This window comes from Pleurodeles waltl, chromosome 6 (assembly GCF_031143425.1).
Source record: "Pleurodeles waltl isolate 20211129_DDA chromosome 6, aPleWal1.hap1.20221129, whole genome shotgun sequence".
NCBI lineage: Eukaryota > Metazoa > Chordata > Amphibia > Caudata > Salamandridae > Pleurodeles > Pleurodeles waltl.
The window spans coordinates 179,797,976-179,820,882 of NC_090445.1; the positions used below are offsets into that span (position 1 = coordinate 179,797,976).

At 44.3% G+C, this 22,907-nt stretch overlaps 1 protein-coding gene across 6 annotated transcripts in view; it reads right to left on the minus strand.

Moving 5' to 3' along the window:
• BRCA1 (BRCA1 DNA repair associated) overlaps positions 1-22,907 on the minus strand; it is a 477,104-nt gene that overhangs the window by 27,702 nt on the left and 426,495 nt on the right. For all 6 annotated transcript variants that reach the window (XM_069237765.1, XM_069237766.1, XM_069237761.1 and 3 more), the window contains exon 20: positions 11,143-11,197. In XM_069237765.1, coding sequence (XP_069093866.1) covers positions 11,143-11,197 — 55 coding nt within the window. The remainder of the gene's footprint in view (positions 1-11,142; positions 11,198-22,907) is intronic.

The following is a 22,907-nucleotide window of genomic DNA, read 5'->3' on the forward strand; positions in this document are numbered from 1 at the left end:
ATACTCCCTAAACTTATATTTATTTATACACATTCCCATTGTTCTCAACAAGAGTCTTTAAATAAACTTAGCTCACTGCTTGTTAAGCTGGTATGGAGCAATAAACAAGCACAAGTTTGTAGGAAAACGTTAATACTACCCTATGATAAAGTTATTATTGCAGTACTAGGACATTTCAATAGAGACAATTATGCCAAATTGATAACCTCCTGACATTTAGGAAATCCCTTAAAACTTGGCTATATACATTTTTAATAAATGATTTTGTTTTGTTTGCCTCTGAGATTTTTCACTGAGTTAATCGGTACTTCCGGGTCTACCAGGATGTGTCTGGGTAACAGTAGCACTCTACAAGTGGAAATAATACTAATCATAATTTCATTAGACAGCGGCTTTACCCAATTCCTGGATCTCCATTCCTAATATAAGAGAGGGAATATATCGAAAAAGCTACTTTTTATAAGCAGCTACCATGGTGCTGCATAGAATGCAGGTGAGTTGGCCAATGTGTCTTTTTTTGCTAGACATGGTCAAAGATGTGACAAGACAGGCTTCGGGCTGGTGAACCGACTAGCTCTCTCTACATTGTAATTAATTACTCACACTAACCGCTGAAAAGGTAGTCATAGAATCTTTGCGTCAGGATAGCAAGCTTTGTCACTTTTACAGGGATGGCAAGTTCCTGACCTTGGAACAATTGAAGGTGGGCAGATCTGCCACAAATCTAGACATTTTTATATACTTTTGACAAATATATGAGGTACGCTCTAAACTGGTAGACTACCCGAACAAGCCTGTTGACTTCAAACTATTAACGCAGTTCATCCGATTGGGGGATCATATAAGATGGGTGGCCAAACATTACACCTTACTAGATGAGTACCAGAAAAAAGATATTTAATGGGGCAAGAAACCTGGGTGGAAGACACTGGCAGTATCATCGATAAAGTAAAGCAGTATTGCTGCACTGAACCAGCTCAGGTACATACACATTGTTAGGTTACATTTTAAATACCTACAAGCATAGCAGACAATGGAAAAACTGCACGAACAGATGCCTTGAATCAAAATAAATGCAAAAGGTATGGCAGTGCTCATGCCACGTTCATAAATCTGGCATTATGTCCAGTGGTGAATCGATACTCTGAACAAACATTCGATAAAAGTCCCCACTGGAGGCACTCCGGGGTCATGAACAGCAAGTCCTAAAATCCATTAGACAGTTCGCAGCAATGGCACTCCTCCAGGACAAATGCAAGGTGGACACGGCCATGTACAAAGGACCAAGATCAAGACTTTAAGACAAGATTAGATATACATGCCTGTTTCAAACGATAAAGAAGACACAGGCTGCCCCGAAAACAGAACAGTGAGTTCTCAACCTAGTGGCCCAGGGGGGCCCTGAGAACTTACTTGCTTTCAACACAATCAAAAGATAAGCCTCTAACGCTAAAGTAAAGTTACATTTCTTGCACCTATGCATAACATAATGAACTCCTACCTACCAGAGTATTTTTAGCTCGCTGTTTTTGTAATGATATTTGATATATAACTCTTTCCTGCTATGATCTTTTGCGCTCTACGTTGGAGGTCCCAATTCTGTAACAATTCTGGTCAATAATGGGACCCAGCTGTTTGGTAATACTGCTAAGAAATTTAACAGCTGGACAATAAAACGGCTGGTGCTGTATCAGAGTGGGGAATTTGTTGGCTGTATCATGCATATATGCATAGGAATGTCAATGTTGTTGTTCATAAATAAAATGATAAAATAAAAGCAGTCATGAAACTGAGAAACGGCTTCTGTTTCCTGATGATTCGTAAGTAAAGATATTCATACTGAACCTTTAAAGTCCCTCCTATGTATTTGAGCTACACCTAATGGAGCATAAGCATTCTTACGTTTTTAAATTTTGACGTTTGTTTGTGGACTTTAGGAATTAACTGCAACTAAGTTACCGTTTCAGACTTTGTTTTTGGCCAGAAAATAGTAATGGTCTCTCATTGTTCCTTCAGGACCTCAGAATATTTTATGCCCAACTTTCTGAACCAGACAGTCTAGTTTGCTTGGACATTTGTCAAGGTTTAAAGGTGATCTCTGAATAGCTAATTTCTCTACTCCAACCTTGTGGTTTCAATGATCATCCTCTACATGTCATCACGCAATTAAGATATGACGAAAGTGTTCCAATTCAGAATTGTCTAGTAACTATTTAGACTTAACCAGGATTTCAAACATGAGAAACACTACAAATGGCAAATCCCAGGAGGTCCACTGCATCCTTTGCAGAACTGATTACTTGATTTCAAGCCATCATCTACTTTTCAGTAATTCCCAAAAGTCATCTGTTTGGGTCCTAGGGAGTAGATATGGAAACTGCTTCATCGAGTGTACTAGGATTAGTGAAGAATTTGGTAGGCGAACAGACGTGGCTGCTTGGTTAAAGAAGTCAGATTCATGCTCTCCTTGCTGAAGAGGACAAAAAGAGAAATAGACTCTCTTTCAAACACTAGAACATACCTAGGTATCTGCAGGTCCTGCTCATGGGCTTTTTGAATCCTCTTCTGTCTCAGTTGGTGAGTCTGACAGAGGACATAACATTATATTTATCAGTTGACCATCACATTATGAAATGGGGCAATATAAGGCTTAACCAGGAAGGTGGAGTGGGCTAGAAACTCAGAACTTAACAGAAATAAGGAATAAGTTACTAACCTGTAACTGTAGTTCTCCAGTATTGGAAGCCTTCATAGATTCACATGCTTGAATACTTCCCCGTCGTCGAGATGGGAGTCCCCGGTGGAATGTACAACATAGGCCTAAGTGTATACCTACATTACATGCCTTGGATTAGCAACCTATCACAGTAATTTTGTAAAATAGACCCAAACTTAAAAACAAACCAATCACATTGGCCCACCCCATAGAACCTCGTGTGAGGAGCTGCCTTCCCTCAGATTTTCTGAGCATAAGTGCTGTAATAATAAAGAACACTGAGGACAAGGCTCCGGTTTGATTTTGCTGATCACTCGTGGAATTAGAGGTATCAGGGGAAAAACGTAAGCATGAATCCCTGATCATGCTATTTAAAAGGCATTTCCCCACAACCCTAGTTGGTGATGCCAGCTTGCATAAAATCAGCATTTTGCGTTCTGCGACGTCACAAACAGGTCAGGATTGAGCTTTCCCCATTTGAGGAATAGTGCATCTAGCGTCTTCTGATTCAATTCCCATTCGTGAGAAGGTGTGCTTAGTGAGTCTGGAGTGCTGTTGTGTACTCCTGGGAGGTGTTCTGCCCTTATGTGCACCAAGTGCTGAATGCACCAGGCCCAAATGGTCTGCGCTTCCTTGGACAGCAGATGTGACCGAGTCCCCCCTTGCTTGTTGATGTAGTGCATGGTGGTCATATTGTCCATTCGGACAAGCACTGAAGAACCTTGGATTCTTGGAAGGAAAGCCTGCAGCGCCAGGTATACTGCTCTGAGCTCGAGGAGGTTGATGTGAAGAGTAGCGTGAGACGGGGGCCACTTGCCACTCACTTGGAGGTCTTGCAGACATGCACCCCATCCCTCCATCTAAGCATCCATTGTTATAGTTAGCGGAAGGACCTGGGTTATGAATCCTAGGCCTCTGGAAATGTTCCCAGCTGTTATCCACCAATCGAGGGAAGTTGACATCCGTATTGTTACCTATATGATGTCCTCTAAGGAGCCTTGTGTCTGCTTCCATTGCTTGTCGAGCTCCTCCTGGAGTGGACGCATGCGAAGGTGACAGTGAGGAATAAGACTGATACATGAGGACATCATCCCCAGTAAGGACTTAAAGCGTCAAACTGAAAGAGACTTTCTTTGCTGAACTGTTCCTGCTTTGCTGATGAGCTTGAGTTGTCTTTCCTCTGCTGGAAAAGCTTTTGTTTGGATCGTATCCAGTATAGCGCCCAGGAAAACTATTCTCATGGTTGGCTGAAGCTGGGACTATTCTCGATTGAGAGTGAGGCCTAATTAACTGAAAAGCCGTAAGGTTGCCTTGAGAGAATGGCGCAGTGACTGGATGTCAGAGGCCTTCACTAACCAGTTGCCCAGGAATGGATATATTTGATGTATCTTGCGCCGTAGATATGCTGCAACAGGGCCTAGACACTTCATAACAATTTGGGGAGTGGGCTTGAGCACGAAAGGTAGCACCTTGAATTCAAAGTGCCAGCCAGCTACCATAAATCTTAACTTCCTGTGCTTTGGGTGAATGGGTATGTGGAAGTAGGCATCCTGCAGGTCTAAGGAAGCCTTGTTATCTCCTCTGTTGAGAAGCTGCAAGACGTCCTTTAATGTCACCATACGGAAGGACTGCTTCTTCAGATACTTGTTCAACGTCCTTAGATACAGGTTGGTCTCCATAGACAAGATTTTTTTCTGATTAGGAAGAAGTGAGAATAGAAACCTTTTCCCTTTTGTGAATGGGGTACAACTTCTATCGCTCCTTTGGATAAGATGACCTCCGTTTCCAAGAGGAGAAGATGGAGATGCTGTTGACGTTCTTGGGAAGGAGGTGTCCATACATGTAAATTCTAGCAGATGACCGTAATTTATTATGTCTATGACCCACTTGTCGTTCGTTATCTGACGCCAACGCTGAAGGTGGTGCTTTAAAGAAGAATGAGAGGTAGCCGGCCCTTGGAGGCTGTCATTGCCTGCGGGAGGGATCTTTGGTTTGCCTCCCTGACCTTCCTCTGTGAGGAGGCCTGCTAAATGCCGCTGCTGGTGGTTGTTTTTGATGATATTGGGGTCTGGAGAATTGGAAGTGAAAAGAATAAGCTGGGTACCTGTATGGTTGGTAACCTTCACTAAAGAAAGACTGCCCTCTACCTCTGGCACCTCGAAAGGGTGTGCGCTTATATTGCAGGGAGCCTAATGATCTGGCAGAATCTGTGTCTGCCTTGATTGCTTGGATAGCGTCGTCAACATGTTTGCCAAAAAGGGCTTCTCCATCGTAAGGAAGGTCCAGAATCTTAGTTTGGACTTCGGGCCGAAAGTTGGTGGCCTTAAGCTATCCCGGGCACTTTAATACTGACGATCCTGCCAGAAGCCGAAAACCCATTGCGGCAATGTCTAACGCACAATCTATTACTTGCGAAGCTGTGCGCTGTCTCTCTAGCAGAATCTTCCTCGCTTCAGCCTTGCTAGATTCTGGAAGGTCATCTAACGAGTAAGCGATGTCCGACCATAGCTGACTATCATACCGTCCCAGGAGCGCCAAGGAGTTTGCAGCACGCACCACAATGTCAGACATGGAGGAGAACTTTTTCCCGATGTTATCAAGGCAACTACCATCCTTATCCGGAGGTGCAGTTAGAGGTGCAGAAGGGTTCCTCGAACGTTGTTGAGCCGCTTGGGAAATCACTAAACTCGGCTTCAGATGCCCTGCAAGGCAAGTAGGAGCATCATCTGTTGCCTTGTATTTTTTAGCCAGCTTCAGCAAGACCGCTGGTACCGTAGCAGGGTTAAGCATTATTTTCAAAGCCTGATTCCACACATGAGCTATAATAGGGAAAGCTCTGACAACCTTCCTATGAGGCTCCTTAAAGTCATACAAGAAACAATCTTGTTGTGTCGTTGGCATTTGCAGTTCAAACCTTGCAGCTGCTTTCTCCAATAAATTATGGAAAGTACCAATATCTTCAGGAGGGGAGTCAACAGAAGCTGGCTCTGGGGAGGCAGGCGCTGGCAATACATAATTGTCCCACTCATCCTGCGCGGAAAGTACTTCCCCATTTTCAGTGTCATCATCTGACAAAGCATTTGCTTGCGGATTCTGCCGAACTTGTGGAGGAACATGCAGTGCAGTAGGAGGAAATTGTAGGAGCACCAGAGTACTTGGTGCTGTAACCACTGGATTTGGAACTACTGCAGGCTGAGGACAGAAGCGTTCCTTATAATCTGCTTGCATGGCTTGCAGGTCAGAAACCAGAGTAGAGGGTAAGCATACCATTCCCTGCTGCTGTTGATGAGGGATTGGGTCGTAGTAGTGCTGGTCATAATACGAGTCACCATTAGAGTATTCCTGACATTTTACATGCAATTGTGAAGGATTCCTAGCCACACCATATTCTCCGTCCTCATCTGAATCCTCATCATCACCAACCAAAAAGCGTGATGGCAAAAGTCTTGACACCTTACTTGGAGATGTGACAGACGGCGTCAAATGAGTTTTGGATATTCTTTTGAGAGGAGTATGTTCCTACGGCTGGTAAAGAGGTAATGAAGATGGTCTTTGCCTTTTTGTAGGTATCATCTTGGCTGTTGACAATAGAAAACCTGTTGTCTATGAGAAAGTAGCCACTGGAGGCGTCGTAGGAATCACCATCGACGAGGACGTCGTCGATGGAGGCATCACCGACGGGACCATCGACGTGAGATCAACCGTTGACGGGTAGAGTCCTGGTGACGAGATGGGTCGCCCGCCAACAAAGGTGAAAGCGTCACAAACGAGGATCCTGAGGCCACTGCCGCTGACATTGAAATAGTGACTATAGTAGGTGTCACTGACGATACAATCGGCGACGAGAACACCATCGACGATGGTGCCACCGACGGTGCAGATCCTGGCTTCTTGAATTTATGTTTGATATTCAGAGGCGGCGTAAATGGCTCAGAAACAGTCTTTTTGAAGGACATTTTGAGGGAATCTGTCCCTTTCTAGATGCCAGTTTGCTTCTTCTCTGCAGGGCTGAGGATTTTTGAAGAGCCCTCAGCTGACTTCTGTGAAATCTTATTAGGTGGCTCTTGAGTATCTGCGCCCTCCTGCTTCCTTTTGACAGGCGTTTTAAAAACAGAGCTAGAGGAAGAGGCACTGTCCTCGTCAGAGGCTGAGTGGCCAGTAATATCTTTCTGAAGCCACAAAAGCAGACGACCCTCTGTCTTTCAAAGTCTTTGTAGAAAACTTTCTACATATTTTGCAGTCCTTGGTCTTATGACTTGGGTATAAGCAGTAAATGCAATCCTCTTCAGACAGGAGGCATAGGATCTAAAAAGGCCCTTTCTTGGTGTCTCTGACATGGCAGCCAGTTTGAAGCACCAAAGAAGAAAAGAACCTTCAAATTTTAAGGAATGAGCTTCTGAGAGAACAAATCTTAAGCAGAGCTCAAAGGGGACTCCTCAGCACGACGTGCAGCGGAAACTCTGAGGGAAGGCAGCTCATCAAAGGGGGCAATGTGATTGGTTCATTTTTAAGTTTGGGTCTATTTTACAAAATGACTGTGATAGGTTGCTAAACTAAGGCCTAAGGCATGTAATGTAGGTATATACTTATGCCTATGTTGTACATTCCACAGGGGACTCCCATCTTGACGATGGCTAAGTATTCAAGCATGTGAATCTATGAAAGTTCCAATACTGGAGTAATAATAATAATAACTAGTAATAAAGTTACCACTCCAGTCAGTCCTTTTATTTTAAATAGAAAGAAGAATTAATTCTAAATAGTACATAAGACAATATCAGTTAAAAGCGCGAAACAAACAATTTAATGCAGGCTTTACCCAACAAACAGATCGATGCCCATTGACTTTCATAAAGGGTTTTCATGATCAATAGGCAACTGCCTATAGGCTTTGCCATCAGGGTGTCACAATCAGTTGTTAACCACTGCCTATCAGTTTGACCAAAGGTTTTTACAATAAGCCACTGACTGCCAACAGACTGACATAGGGTTTTTCACACCTAATAAAATCTGTCTACTGGCTTTGTCAAGGGACTCTTAACAATCAATCATCAACATAACAACAGGGCAAGTAAAGAGTTAGCGTTTCTTTCTTAAAGTGCTGCTCAAAAGCCAGTACACAAAGGCTCACTTGAAGAGAGCCATTAAATCCAAACGGCTTTGATTCCTCCTCGTCCACCAGCTATGAGATCCCAGCAACAGTAAACACCTCTGAGGAAAGGTCCAAGAAATGTCCACGCACGCTTTCCTGTAGGTCAAAGGGGCCTGGATCTTCTCATGCAAGCTTCCATCTGTGTAGCCAGCCACACAAAGAACCCCAAGATGGATTTCTGTGGCCATACAATGAAGCACAACACATAAGGACCGGGCATAGGCACAATTTGGTTGCCCCTCCTGACTTCGTAACAATGCTCTGGAGTGTCAATACATTACATGGAGAGCCCTAAGTGAACCCGAGTGGTATGAGAACTTCGCAGAAACGTACAGCCACTTTCCCTGTTGTCTAGCAGAGGAGGCATGCATGGTTTCCAGGGTTAAGAAGGGGATATTTCAGTCAGAATAGTCAAACATGCAGCATTTTGAACTGTAATTTGTTAATATTTCAAAAGTATTAACACCTGTCTCTGGCTCAAAGGCACAGACAGCAGTGCATATGAACAATGGAAGGGGGTGAATCTTGAAAGTGTTGAGTGTAAATACCTTCCTTGAACTGGACCCATGGCGTTGGCCTAACAAGTAATCCCAACCTCTTTCAGGGTTCAAATGATGCATACTAAAACACAATTACTACATAAAATGTCTACAATACAACAGAACAAATTGGGAGGTTGTGAATGGACAAAGAGGTGTATTTATTGTGCCGCTGGTGTGAGGGTGTTGCTAAAACCCTTTACACATGACTTCGGAGGATAAGCCTGACTGCTCTGTGCTAAGCTACCAGTGGTTGAGCACAGGTTATCTTTGGTGTGTAACTTACTCGTCCTGACTAGAGTGGTGGATTCTGTCTGACTGAAGTGCATACCCTAACCAACCAGAAACTCCATTTACAAGATTTCTGAATTAGTTTGGTAAGGGGGGAATAAAATGTGCAAATCATCTCCTCTTCCAGGTAGGCTGGTAATTTAATGTTAAACTGTGCCAAAGTACTTACCTTTGTGTTAGCTCCCAAGGTGAGGTCAAGCAAGCCAACAGAAACAGTTGATGAAGAGAACATTCTTTGGTTTGTCTCGAACTGTATGTAAATGCTTCTCTCAGACTGGATGGATAACTTCCCTTTTCACACTCAACACCTTTCTGCAAGTACTCAGACTCAAAACACAAACAAATCTCCCTGATGTTCAGTGTACTGCAGATTCTTTAAGGTCATTGGGAAGCATGAAGCTGGTAAAGGGAACCAAAGCAACAAAAAGTGAAGCAAAGCTTTAGGTCAGGACTTCTTCAAATCAGTTTTTCCAACAGACCCTTGGGACCTAGCTACTTTAGCTCATGGACCTAAATCATGCACACACTTTTTTGATGCTATTTTAGTCGTAAATGATTTATTTGGATGCTATCAAAACTATTTCTAAATGCTATGATTCCCAATATTGATACACTCCTATAAGACTGTCAGCGTGTTCTATCTGACCAGGACATTTCCACTATTGATCTTCTGCCTCCACCACCGACATGCCCTGCTGTGTACCTGAGGTTCTGATCAGATCCTGCAGCCTCCCAATCAAGTCTTCGGCCCTCTTACAGTCAGTACACACTAACAGACGTTCAGATTTTCCTCCCACGGACTACTTACTGGAAGATGGATTGTCAATGAAATTATAGCTTTCAATGGTGACAATTTAAAGAAGCTATATTTACTGGGATAGCTTCTGCTCAAGTCAACCATAAAAATAAATTGTGTATTGTGTTGTCCATCACGCTCAAACTAGTTTCTGTTAAAGCACTTGTGGGGAAAAAAATCTTAGCAGGTATGCCTGGTTTGAGATTTTTTTTATCAGACTAGTTACAGGATTGGTGTGCCAAACATACTAGCCTTGTTACAGACAGTGATGATAAAGGGGCATTCAGTGTAACAAAAAAGCTTGCCCTCATTACTATTCATATCATTAACAACAATCAACTATAGTGTTTCTGGAATGTCCTTCTCTTTGATGATGTCTATTTGGTTTTGTAAAAACTAATGTGCCATCATTCAGGAAATGGCCACTTTAAGACAAGAAGGATGAACACTAAAGATGCTGAAGAGGAATAAATCTTCAGAATATGAGGAGACAGTACAAGAGAAAAGTAGAACTGAGTCAGAAAACGAGATAGGATCTAGGTAGTGTTTTTGCACATTTTTCCTCGTGGATTTAGAATTGCACCGATTTAGGGGCCCTTATCAAACATATACTTAAAATAAAATGACCCAGACAATCAACCGCCCCGTGAAGTGACACAAAATTGAACAGGAACTCAGAGAACGTAGAGCTGAGAGAAAAACTAACCACAAGCAAATAGTTTTCCTGGTACATGAAGGCGCCATTATCCAGGTTAATAAAAGATACATGGGAATTCAGAGGGGTGGGGCTCAACTCATGGGCTCTGCTATATGGTGTAGCTAGACACTGGTGTTGGGTGTGCTCCAAGTGATGGCGGGAACATTCGAAGGTGATTTGTCCTAAGCATGCACCTTTACAGAGTCTCATACTAGACAAGGTGAATAGTCTTAAAACTAGACTGCTTCTGGAGATAATATAAGTTAAAAGAGGATGGGTGTGGCCCAAAAATAGTGAACAGAACACAAAGATAGGGATGCCTTCACTCGTGGATCACCACACTTGACAACAGTGCAATGAGTTGTAGAGAACAACAGGCAGCAGCCATTGAAATACTATGGTATAAACACACTTAAACCTCAGAGAAGAAATGTTTGTTGGAATTTATGTAAAAACCGCACCATTTTTGGATTCAGAAAGTGGGAGACTCTCGTTAAACAAAGAAAATATAACATGGGAAGATTTGTGGGATGGTAAAGACTCAGGGTCCAAAAATTGACAATATGATAAATAAAGATAGCAGCAGAGATAGCACAGATATATCTTTACTGTGGAAGGGTATAAATTGCTTGTCTGTTTCATAATTCACTTCATCAAAATACTTTTTTTTTCATTTTCATTAGTACTTAAGATTTCAAAATAACGAATGATGGGATATGAAGCAGATTAGATAAATCTCTTCAGAGCATGGTATGATTCTGTTATTCATTATCTTCTATGAAGGACAAAGCTTTAATTATTCCTGCACAACTCATTGGTATTTTTTTTTATTTTTTTTAGCAAAGCTGAAATTAGCGAACTGCAGAAAAAAAACCAACAGTCAAAATTTTGAATTATGGATGTCACAGACATTACTGCAATTTGAATAATTTAAACCAGATCCAACATTACCTGTGGTCATATCCGTGAATGAACCAAAGCAGCAAATCTCAAAGTCTTTCCAGAGCTGAAAAGAGAAGATAAAAAATTCTTAAAAGCCTAAAATGCAACACGCGCCACAAAAAACATGTTTACATGCACTCAACAATCCTGTAATTGGACTTAACGAATTCTGTAAAGAGGGCATTGACGTAGACGTTGCAGCTACTCATCTATTAACACTCTACGTCATTCGGACTGAAAAATCATCCCGATTTTAACAGTTCAGTACAACATTTCCTGCCTACGCAGCCAGCTAATTTACCATTGAATTAGAGCCTGACATCTTCACAGCAGAGCCCGTGACGAACCTAATGCTGATGGATTGTACGGCAACTCACCAGCTCTTAGAGGACCAAACTGAAAATAAGATTTAGGAGAGACAAATGCTTATGATAAGGTGCTTATCTTTGCTAGACCCTAATGGAGACATTACAACACATTTTCCCTCTTCTGTAATGAACTGGTGCAAACATCGGGAATAGCTTTAGCTGTGGCAACCCAATTTTTATAACTATGATTTAATTCATGCAAATTCCAAAGCTCGAGTAGGGACCAGGAATTCTATCCATGTTGCTTGAACAGTACAATGGATCTTGAGCACCTGGCATCGATTTCAGTTAGTTGGCTTCAGTCACTCAGAAAATAGAACTTTTGATCCCTTACACTATCATAGTAGATGGACTCTGCTGCCAAAGGGTAACTTGCAGACACATGTAGACATCGTACAGTTCAAGCAAACGTCAAGCACTGGGTGTAATTGCAATTATAACCCCTGTGGCACTGACCTATGCAGTCTTTCTATGGGTCTCAACCTGTGGTCCTGGGACCAATGGGGGGGGGGGGGGGGGTCCACAAAGGCTCCTCAGGGGGTCCACGACTGCTTCGAAAATCAAATATTATTAACAGATTATGTACCCAGCTTTCAGTAAAGACTGAGTCTGGGGGTCCCTGGATTCTAATAATGATTCAATAGGGATCCCCGGGTTCCAGTAATGATAAAGTGGGGATCCACAGACGTCAACGGATGGGAGTCATTGCAGTACTTTTTTTTTCTAACTCAATTTTATTGAGTTTATAATAGTACAACTTATAGACAAAGACAGAAACAAGCAGTGCATTTCAATGTGAGACACCACAGTGTCTATTGCTCTCCTGGGCGGAGGATGATGACACATACGGACAGAAATATGGAACATGTCCAATCAGACCAACAATAACTACCCACCACCTCCCCTTCCCAAGGAACTCACATGTAACCAAGTCGTTCATATACCATGTTTACCAGCGTTACCATATTACCACAGTCGGTTGTCACCTGTATGCATTGCATAACATTCCACAGTCAACAATCATCATCAGTGCTCCAATCAGAGCTGGACTCCTGAACACCTGTGAAGGGTTCTAATAATGTACTCCAGGCTGTTAACTCAGTCAGAGCCCCTTCCTCCCTATGTGTCAGTCTCATGTTTTCTTCTTCGGCAACTTCCCATTCCAAAACATCACGGTCCAGCTAGAAAAGGATGGGGTTTGTGTACTCATCCGGCCTATAGCCACCCAGCTCTTAGCCAGCAACAGCGCAAGCTGTGCGAATCTGTATGGGACGTGCCTACCCCATGGTCTCCGTAATATACCCAGGAGGCAAGTCAATGGCGTCGCTTTGAGCCCCAGACCGGTGATCCAGTCTATCTTCTGTCCACCACCCACCACTCACCAAAATTGCTGCACCTCCCTGCAGGACCAGGCTAAATGGAGAAAGGAAGCATCAGTCTCCCCACATCGAGGACACCCAGTCTCCCTTGTCAGGTCCATCTTGTTAGGTCGAGCAGGCGTAACATATAAACGATGAACAAAATTAAAGTGCAACAACTTAAATCTATGGTTACAAAAAACTGTGCGTATCAGAGACAGTGCCATATTCCAGTAGACATCTTCTAGAGCAGAGGTCTTCAAACTGGGGGGGGGGGGGGGGGGGGGGAGAAAAGGGAGAAAGGACTCCGGCCAAAAGCAGCATTATAAAGGTAACAAGCCTTTGCTTTAAGAAGAAGCATGTTACTGCATTATTAAAAAGGTAACAGTACTTAACTGCAATGTTTAAAGAGGTCTAGACATATTTAAACATTGCCATCTTTATAAATTAATTGTGAAAAATTCTGTTGGGGGGGGGGGGGCAAGTTTGGAGACTACTGTTCTAGAGAGTCCTCCAGTTATCGATCCCAGGCCTTACGTGCTGCATGCTCCACCCCGCACAATCCCCACGCATCGCTCTATAAAACAGGGTAACCAAATGGGAATCCTCTCCCCAATTTATTAACCCGTTCAACACCCTTGAGGCTAGGGGGGTCCACTGGGAATCCAGCCTAGGCCTCTCGAGCCACACACTCGATCTGTGCATACTGTAAGAACTATCCAGCGTTCAGTCCGAACATATCTTGCGCCTCCTGAAAGGAGATGAACTCCCCATTAGGGTATAAATCACCCGCCACCAAGCAGCCAGCCACCCATTCTCCAAGCTTCCACTGACAAAGTATCCATATCCCGAAAAGTAGCTAGACTCCAAATCTTTAGTTCCCTATCAAAGGGGGCACGTCGAAGTATTTTTGCTCCCAGACCCCTGCTACAGTCTTAACCAAACAAGAGACAGGAGTCTCTGACCTACCGCCCATCATTTATGTGTGCACCAATGCCTCACCTCCAAACATTCCGGCAAATGGTCGCTTCTCCCAATTGTCCGTCTGCGTCATCCACTTAGCAGCATGTTGTAAATGAGCTGCATAATAATAGAGTCTAATATTAGGGAGTGCCAAGCCTCCACCTTCCATATCCCTTTGTAACGTGGATAATGCCACCCTGCTATGATGGCCAGCTCAAACCAAGGAAATCAACAAGCTGTCCCGACGATTAAAAAGCCGAGCTGCCACCTGAAACAAAGAATTCTGGACAAGGTAAAGAAACCGCGGCAAGAATTCCATCTTGGCCACAGCCGCCCTTCCCATCACGGAAAGAGGCAGCTTATTCCAGAACAAGACAGCACTCCAGACCCTTCACCACCCGTTCCACATTGGGCATCACATGTGCTGTCGTCGTAGGTGTGACCCCTATGCCCAAATATCGAAAACTTTTGAGCTTCCACCTGAGCCCCACCTCCGGCAAGTCCCCTGGTGGGGCATCACAGTGATCCTAGAGGAACGAGGAGCGATTTTTTCCTATTCACCCATAGACCAGATACAGCCCCAAATTCTTCCAACAACTGTAACCACAAAGGGACAGAAGCGTGTGGCCCCTGGAGGTATATCAACGCATCGTCAGCATATAGGGAGACAATATGAATAACCTCTCCCACCTGCACACCCCAGGGCTCAAATTCCTCACGCAGCCAGACCGCCAGCGGTTCTACCGCTAAAGCAAAGAAGAGCGGCGACAGCAGGCATCCCTGTCGGGTTCCCCTACCAATCGCCCAAGAGTCCGAAAGCCCTCCGCTCACCCGAAAATGTGCAGTGGGAGCAGTATGCAACAAACGAACCCAAGCACAAAAATAGGGGCCTAATCCCATTCCCTGGAGGACTGCCAGTAGGTGGAGTCTTACTCCACAGTATCAAACGCCTTCTCTAGATCCAGTGATACTAAAACCAATTTGTCTACCGCCTCCGAAGTTTCATATAAAACGTGTGCCAAACGACGCAAGTTGTAAGCCGTACTATGACCGGGAACAAATCCACATTGATCCTTGTGTACCAAACCCCGGATCACTTCACGCCATCGAGTAGCCAAAATTTTATACAGAATCTTGACATCCGTATTGAGCATAGTGAGCGGACGATATGAGGAAAGGTCATCAGAATCGCCCCCCAGGCTTAAGCATTAGACAGACGACGCCCTGACGCATGGTCTCAGGAAGAAAACTCTGGTCCTGGGTTTCCTCAAACACCGCCAACAACCTCTCTCTCAGAATGAGAGAAAACGTTTGGTACAACTCGACCAGGAAACCACCCCCACCAGGCGATTTGGATTTTGACAATGCCTCCAGAGCCGCACCCACTTCCTCAACTGTCCTCAGCCTCTAGACTTTTCAGCACCTGGAGCCGGACTGTATGGGGTCTCCTCCGTTTCAGAAACTCTCCTAAGCTAACATACATGAATCGAGGACCAGCCCTGGACACCACCTGCAAATGCTCCACTGATACCCGAAAGATATCTCTGCGAATGGTAACCTGTACCCCCTCTGGCTTCCTAATACGCAGGACGGGAGGAGATTCAACCTCCCGCTTGAGGAGCCATGCCAGCAATTTACCAGACTTGACTCCCTCCCTTTGGAGTCGCTGTCTATACGATCTAAGGGTGACCTTATTCAGCATGTCCCAGCAGCTACTGACTTTCTTAAACAGCCGAAGCTGCTCTTGCTCAACCGTTTGAGTTATCGGTGTCTGGTGTTGTACTACCTCCAGTGCACTTTCCCAGTCTGTAAGTTCCTGTTCCATTTGTTTGTGCACCCCACATGCAGTGCTGATACACACTCTCCTTAATACTGCCTTCATGGCTTCCCATTCCATGCCCCTTGAGTTAGACGTACCCCAATTCAAATCCAAAGAGTCGTTAAGGGCCACCGCTATTTTCTAACGACAGCCAGCATCCATCAAAACAACGCAGGTATATGCCAACTGTGGGACAATTTAGCATCAGATCCCCACGGCACGTGCATCAGCACTGGTGCATGATCAGACAAAAAACTCCCCAAATGCTTGACATCCATTACCTGTGAACAAGTCAGTCCACCCAAGAAGAAACGGTCCAACCGACTATATGTATTGTGTGTCTTAGAATGACAGTTGTATTCCATAGTCTACGGATGCAATTCTCTCCATCCATCCCAGAGCCCTAGATTATGCATAACCTCTGTGAGGGATCTCATCATAAACATTGCAGTACTTAAAAAATCTGTGCAATATTTTCTGGTTCTTTTCTCTGATGGTCTAACACATGTATCATAAGTGTGCTACATTTACAAACGAAATGAAATAAAAAAATATGATGGGCAGAATGTTTGAAGTAATCCCTCCCACTCTGGCTGCATGCCAGTCAATGTTTTATGTCCATTATGCTGTTCTAGATGGAGATTATCCATATGAACACCAGTCTTGATCCTACATGAACTCCCAGCTCTGATCCCTCTAGATGAAGAAACAATCAACCTCTGACAAACTTTGGCCTTAATGGGGTTTGCCAATGGAATGCTGCATGTGTACCTGTGGTACAGAGAGCAAAAGACCCATCCTTCAGAATCTCACCTGGAGAACACAAAATGTGACTGTGGAATGACTTTATTAGTCTCATTCACAGGTAATTAAAGACACATTCCAATACACTGTCCTTTGCCCGTTACACCTCTTTAGATAGGGACCAGATTCATGCACATCAGTATTGGTCATGCTTCAGTAGTAATAATCACGTCTGAAATGCCAGGCTACAACCCACCCAGGAAGCGACCTGAGGAAACATTCCACCTGCTACCTTTTGTTGTTCTCATACAACTCCTTAGGCGCAACAGAAATTGGTCTGTATGCATTGTACCACTGGATCCAAAATGCACCTCAGAGCTGAGAATCATAGGGCAAGGTGACCAGATTTTAAAAGCAAAAACCTGGACATTTCACAAAATAGAAGTAGGACTACAATTTCACATCGTAAATGGGCACACAATGACTGAAAAGACAGCACTCACCAATGTAGCAAACACAGACAATGAGGCACTAAGGGCCATAAATTAAATACAGCTATTCAACAGACTACCATAAATGCTAATTACATGATTTCTGAAAAAATTGGTACCTATTTCTGCACTGGAAATCATAAAAGCTTGTTCAGTGGAGCCTCTTGAAAAACCCCATACAAGTGATTAATGTACTGAAATGTGCTGTGACAGATAACCAAAAACTGAGACTCTCTGGGCCAGTCCAAGAGGCCTAGTCAACCTATCAAAGGAGCCGGATCCAGTCGTGGGTTTCTTGTGTTTCGTTTGGGACCTTACCTGGCAGTTCAGACAAGACTGTTCTTATTGGAGCAGGACAAAGACTACTTTACATAAGCTTGCTCCTCGACCCCTCACCTCGGGTCAAATACGAGGTGCAGTGCACAAAAAATACAGAGAGAGACAGCATTGCGGCCTGAGTAATCTCCAGTGGCTAAGACTTTTGCAAGCATTCCCCGCATGATCCTTTGTTTTGATAAAACCATAGAGAACAAGAAGAAGGACTTGTTGAATTCTTTGAACACGCTGGACTTGCATTAACCCCCTGGGTGCCTGGGGCAAGCTGGTCTTGTTCTCGGTTCCCATGTGCCGTGGACGAGACCAGCTCGTCTTGTATCTAGCCCACACCCCCATCAGGGATGGAAGGGGAATCGCTTCCTCTTCCACCCCGACAATCTGATGACGTCAGCGCGCCAACATCATCAAATGCTGCCGGGGATGCACTGGGTCGAAACCCACTAGGCCCCAGGGGTTGTGTTGTGTGTTTTTCTGTGTCTTGGGGGCACCCCTTGGGCAAGGGTCGCCCCCTCCCAAAGGGGCACATTAGTGATGGTCATTTCTGCTCCCCTTGGGGGAAGATAGGCCTATTTTGTTTTTTTGGACCCTCAAGATGCCAAGGATTTTTTTTCCTTTCTTTCTTTGTGTTGAAGGGGGGGGGGGGGGGCGCTTTGGCAAGGGTCACCCCACAAAGGGGGCACAGAACTGTTGCCCATTTCTGCCCAAAGGGGGCAGGATCCACATAGGCACCAGAGAGTGAGTGAGTGACAGAGAGAGTGTATGTGTGTGTTTTGGGGTGAAGGTGCCCTTTTGGCAAGGGTCACACTCCCCAAAGCCCCCAAAAGGGGGCACATTACTGATAGCCATCTGACTATTTTTTTTAGGCAGAAGCCACCAAGTTGCAAGGGATTTTTTTTTCTTTGTTTTTTTTGCGTTGGGGGAGCGCCCCCTTTGGGTCGTCCCCCAAAGGGGGCACAAAATTGTACACCATTTCTTCCCCCGTTGGGGGCAGATTGGCCTATTTTTTTAGGCTCATCTGCCCTCAAGGAGGGCAGAATCCACTTAGGCACCAGGGTCTTGTTTGTGTGTGTGTGTGAATTGTGTGGGGGGCAGTCCCTTTGGCAAGGGTCAACCCCCAAAAGGGGGCACATTACTGTTGACCATTTATGCTCCCCCCTTGGGGGCAGATTGGCCTATTGTTTATAGGCCTATCTGCCCCCAAGGGGGGGGGGGGGGCAGAATCCACTTAGGAACCATGGAAAATTTCTAAATGGTTGGTGATGGGGTGTTTGTCAACTGGCAAAGTATTTGCATTCGTGATTATAAGAGTTTATTTCTCCTTTTCGTTCTAGTTCAAAGCTTTTGTTTCCTTTGCTGTGGCTCCTTGCAGTTTTGGCAGTGGTAGACCTGTGGTTTTCACAGCTGCATGTTTTAGGTAAGTAAAAACAATTTACTCCAAAGGAGTATTGTTGCCATGCATGAATGACAGGTTTGTAGGTGGTGTACTAAATGCAGGACTGTGTGTGAAATTGTCCTTAGATTTGTGCACAATGATATTTGTGTTGTCTTATGTCTAATTTGCTTTTCTTTCTTTTTTTCTTTTTAGTAGGATATCATTAGTGATTGCTGTGTCTGTGCAGAGTAGTTGCTGGTGAGTCTAACTTTTTCAGGCAAGTGAGTGGTATAGTTTTTGAGTACATAACTGTTGTATGTATGTTTTTTGAGTTGTCTTCTAACCATAATTATGAGACTGACTCTGCATCTGAGGCATAGGAGTAAGTGAGAGATTCTGGCAGTGAGTTTTCTGTCCAAGATGAATCTTCTGATTCGGGAGCCACTCTTAAAAAATGCACAGGTTTGGTAGGTTTCCCTTGGTGCCGGCTGAGCTACAGGCCAAGATCCACAGCTAGGCACTGTGCAAAAAACAGGTCAGTTTTCTTTGGGAAAATGTGATGTGTCCACGTTGTGTTTTGGGGCATTTCCTGTCGCGGGCACTAGGCCTACCCACACAAGTGAGGTACCATTTTTATCGGGAGACACTTGGGGGAACGCTGGATAGAAGTTTGTGACTTCCCTCAGATTCCAGAACTTTCCAACAGCAAAATGTGAGGAAAAAGTGTTTTGTTTTTTTTGCCAAATTTTGCGGTTTACAAAGGAGTGTGGGTAACAGAACCTGGTGAGAGCCCCACAAGTCACTCCATCCTGGATTCCCCAAGGTGTCTAGTGTTAAAAAATGCACAGGGTTAGTAGGTTTCCCTAGGTGCCAGTTGAGCTAGAGGCCAAAATCCACAGCTAAGGACTTTGCAAAAACAGGTCAGTTTTCTTTGGGAAAATGTAATGTGTCTACCTTGTGTTTTGGGGCATTTCCTGTTGCAGGCACTAGGCATACCCACACAAGTGAGGTACCATTTTTATTAGGAGACTTGGGGGAAGGAAATGTGTGGCTCCTCTTAGATTCCAGGACTTTCCATCACCAAAATGTGAGGAAAAGGTGTTTTTTTTGGCCCATTTTTGAGGTTTGCAAAGGAGTCTGGGTAGCAGAACAGGGTGAGAGCTCTACTAGTCACTCCATCCTGGATTCCCCTAGGTGTCTAGTTTTCAAAAGTGCACTGGTTTGGTAGGTTTCCCTAGGTGCCGGCTGAGCTAGAGGCCAAAATCCACAGCTAGGCACTTTCCAAAAAACGCGTCAGATTTCAATGTAAAAATGTGATGTGTCCGACTTGTGTTTCCAGTCGCGGGTATTAGGCCTACCCACACAAGTGAGGTACCATTTTTATCGGGAGACTTGGGGGAACACAGAATAGAAGAACAAGTGTTATTGCGCCTTGTGTTTCCCTAAATTTTTTCCTTCCAAATGTAAGACAGTGTGTAAAAAAAAAAAGACAACTGTTTGAGAAATGCTGTGTAATACAGATGCTAGTATGGGAACCCCGGAATTCAGAGATGTGCAAATAATAATGATTGCTTCTCAACACCTTATCTTGTGCCCATTTTGGAAATAAAAATGTTTCCTTGATACCTATTTTTCACTCTTTATTTGAAATAAAATTGCTCTATACCCGGTATACAATGAAAACCAATCGCAATGTGCAGCTTCTTTATTGGATCTGGGTATCTAGGGGACTTGAGGAACCTACAAGCCCTATATATCCCTGCAACCAGAAGAGTCCAGCAGACATAACGGTATATTGCTTTTGAAAATCTGACATGGCAGGAAAACGTTAGAGGAAAACGCGGAGAGAAATGGCTGTTTTGTTCACCTCAATTTCAATATTCTTTTATTGCAGCTGTTATTTTCTGTAGGAAAACCTTGTAGGATCTACACAAATGACCCCTTGCTGAATTCAGAATTTTGTCTACTTTTTTTTGTTTCATACCCATTTCTGTCACTAACTGGAAGGAGGCTAAAGGCACACACACAAAAAATGGGGCATGTCCCAGTAAAATGCCAAAATTGTGTTAAAAAATGTGGTTTTCTAAAAAAACACAAGCCTTCTTCTGCAGCCATTTCTTCCCATTATTCTTTAAAAAATTAAAGTTCTGCTGTATTTTGGCTAATTTCGTAGTCTCCTCCAGGGGAACCCACAAACTCTGGGTACCGCTAGAATCCATAGGATGTTGGAAAAAAAGGACGCAAATTTGGCATAGGTAGCTTATGTGGACAAAGAGTTATGAGGCTCTAAGCGCGAACTGCCCCAAATAGCTAAAAAATGGCCTGGCACCAGATGAGGAAAAGGCCTGGCAGCGAAGGGGTTAAACGCGCACGTTGATCCTCTTTAAGAATGCGGAATCCCACACATCACAAATTAAAATACCTACCACCCCTCACCCACACAAAGCTATTTTTAAGTGTCTAAGGACACAAACACGGCGGCTAACTTACCATGTTTGTGAGTGCCCTTTCGGATGGTGGTACTGTGCTCCACTTCAGTAGTCAAATGATCAAAAATATTCCTCTTTTCAGACTGCATTTTTATGTAAGGTCAGCTTTTTTTTGCCATAGACGGCAACATTAATGCACACTTTCTGCAGCCACGGAACAGGTGAGCTCAAGCAGACCAGAGGACGCGTCTACACGTCAATCAGAGGAGCTTTGCGGAACAGAATTCACACTCCAATTAAGGCAGAAATAGCAGTGCCCACACTGGAAGGATCCAGCCATGCTTAACAAATGGCCACTTTGGCTCTTCACGGGCCGCGAGCTTTAGATGGAGGTTAAGCGTGTTCAGGCGGCATCCTCGCATCCTGTCTTCACCGCAGAGTACCAAGCAGGCTGCGTTACATTTTGTGATGTCTGTCGCAAAAACCCGTTCACAGAGGAAAAAGGATTTTACAAACAGATAGCCGCAGTTCAGGCGGATTATGGACTTGGAGCGGGGGGGGGGGGGGGGGGGGTGGGGGGATAGTTTGCACTGCTGAGTCCAAATTGCCAAAAGACAAAGGGTTAAACAAGAAGGCAGGGACTTAACTGTTTCTGTATTTTTTGGCCTCGTGTGGTCATTACATCCCTCACTTGCAAGCCTGAAATCCACCATGGGGGGAGGCGGGGTTCCTCCTCATGCTTCACCACCCTTACTATCATGAAACAAGGCACTGACACAGAATTAGATAAATTCCAGGGGCCCTAGAGACCCAGCAACTGCTGTGACTTTTTGACTATACCAACTTGAAACAAGATACTGTAAACTCGTGCGTATTCATTTTATCAAAAAGAAAATTTGACCTTGGCTCGGTACCATCGCAGTGGGGCTCGATCCGTAGGAATGACTTTTTAAACAACAACAACGAAGGTCATCAAATTATCACAATTAGAGATGATTCAGCGACAACGAGATGGGTCTTCACGCTTGTGCTACACACGCACTGATGTCTGGTTTCCCCTTCATTTTCCAGTGCGGCTTCTGGCAATGCTGTCGAGATCTGGTGTTGTTTTGTCAGCGGGCTGTGCCTTCCTCCATGGGCGTAGCCAACAGCAGGCAGGGGATCCGATGGCAGGACAAAGGCACTGTCCAGAAGCAGATACAGGAGCAACTGTGTCTCACATCGACTGGCAGCCTGTCAAGATCAAGAAGCTGAGAAAACTAAACCTCCATCTATTATAAGGAAGGGAAATCCCTCATCATCCATATACATGATGGTTTCAAACAGATCTACTATTTTCGTCATAACTAAAGTTCAGTTAAGGAAATTCCTCTGGATTATTTATATACCTAAGAACACTACACAACACATGAACGTCCTACAAACACACTAGCTCTGCTTTGGCTCGCTGACTGTACTGCTTGCCTTTGATCCTGTACAGCGCTGCCCTGCCTTTGGGCTAGCTTCAGGCTTTACAAATACCGCACACAAAAAGGAACAAGCATTTGCAATGCAACGGGTCTCGCGTTTGCTCATGTTAGAGCTGATAGCGTTGTAAACTCCTAACCCGACTTTTCACCTATCGGCAAAAGTGCACTTATGTACGTAACCCGAAAAAGTGCAATTAACTGTGTAAAGCGCTAGACTTCTGCCAAGCGAAATCGCGATAGTAAATTAGAGAAAAAGTAGTCCACGAGCCGGACAGAAAACAGCGAGCCTCGTATGTTTTCTGTACTTGGTCGATGCGCTCGAGGAGGGCTAGCAACCGGAAAAGGCATGACGTATGCATGCCTTCGACTAATGAAAGCAAGCAGATTTCAATAGGCAAGCCCACGAACCAATGAAAAACACTGAT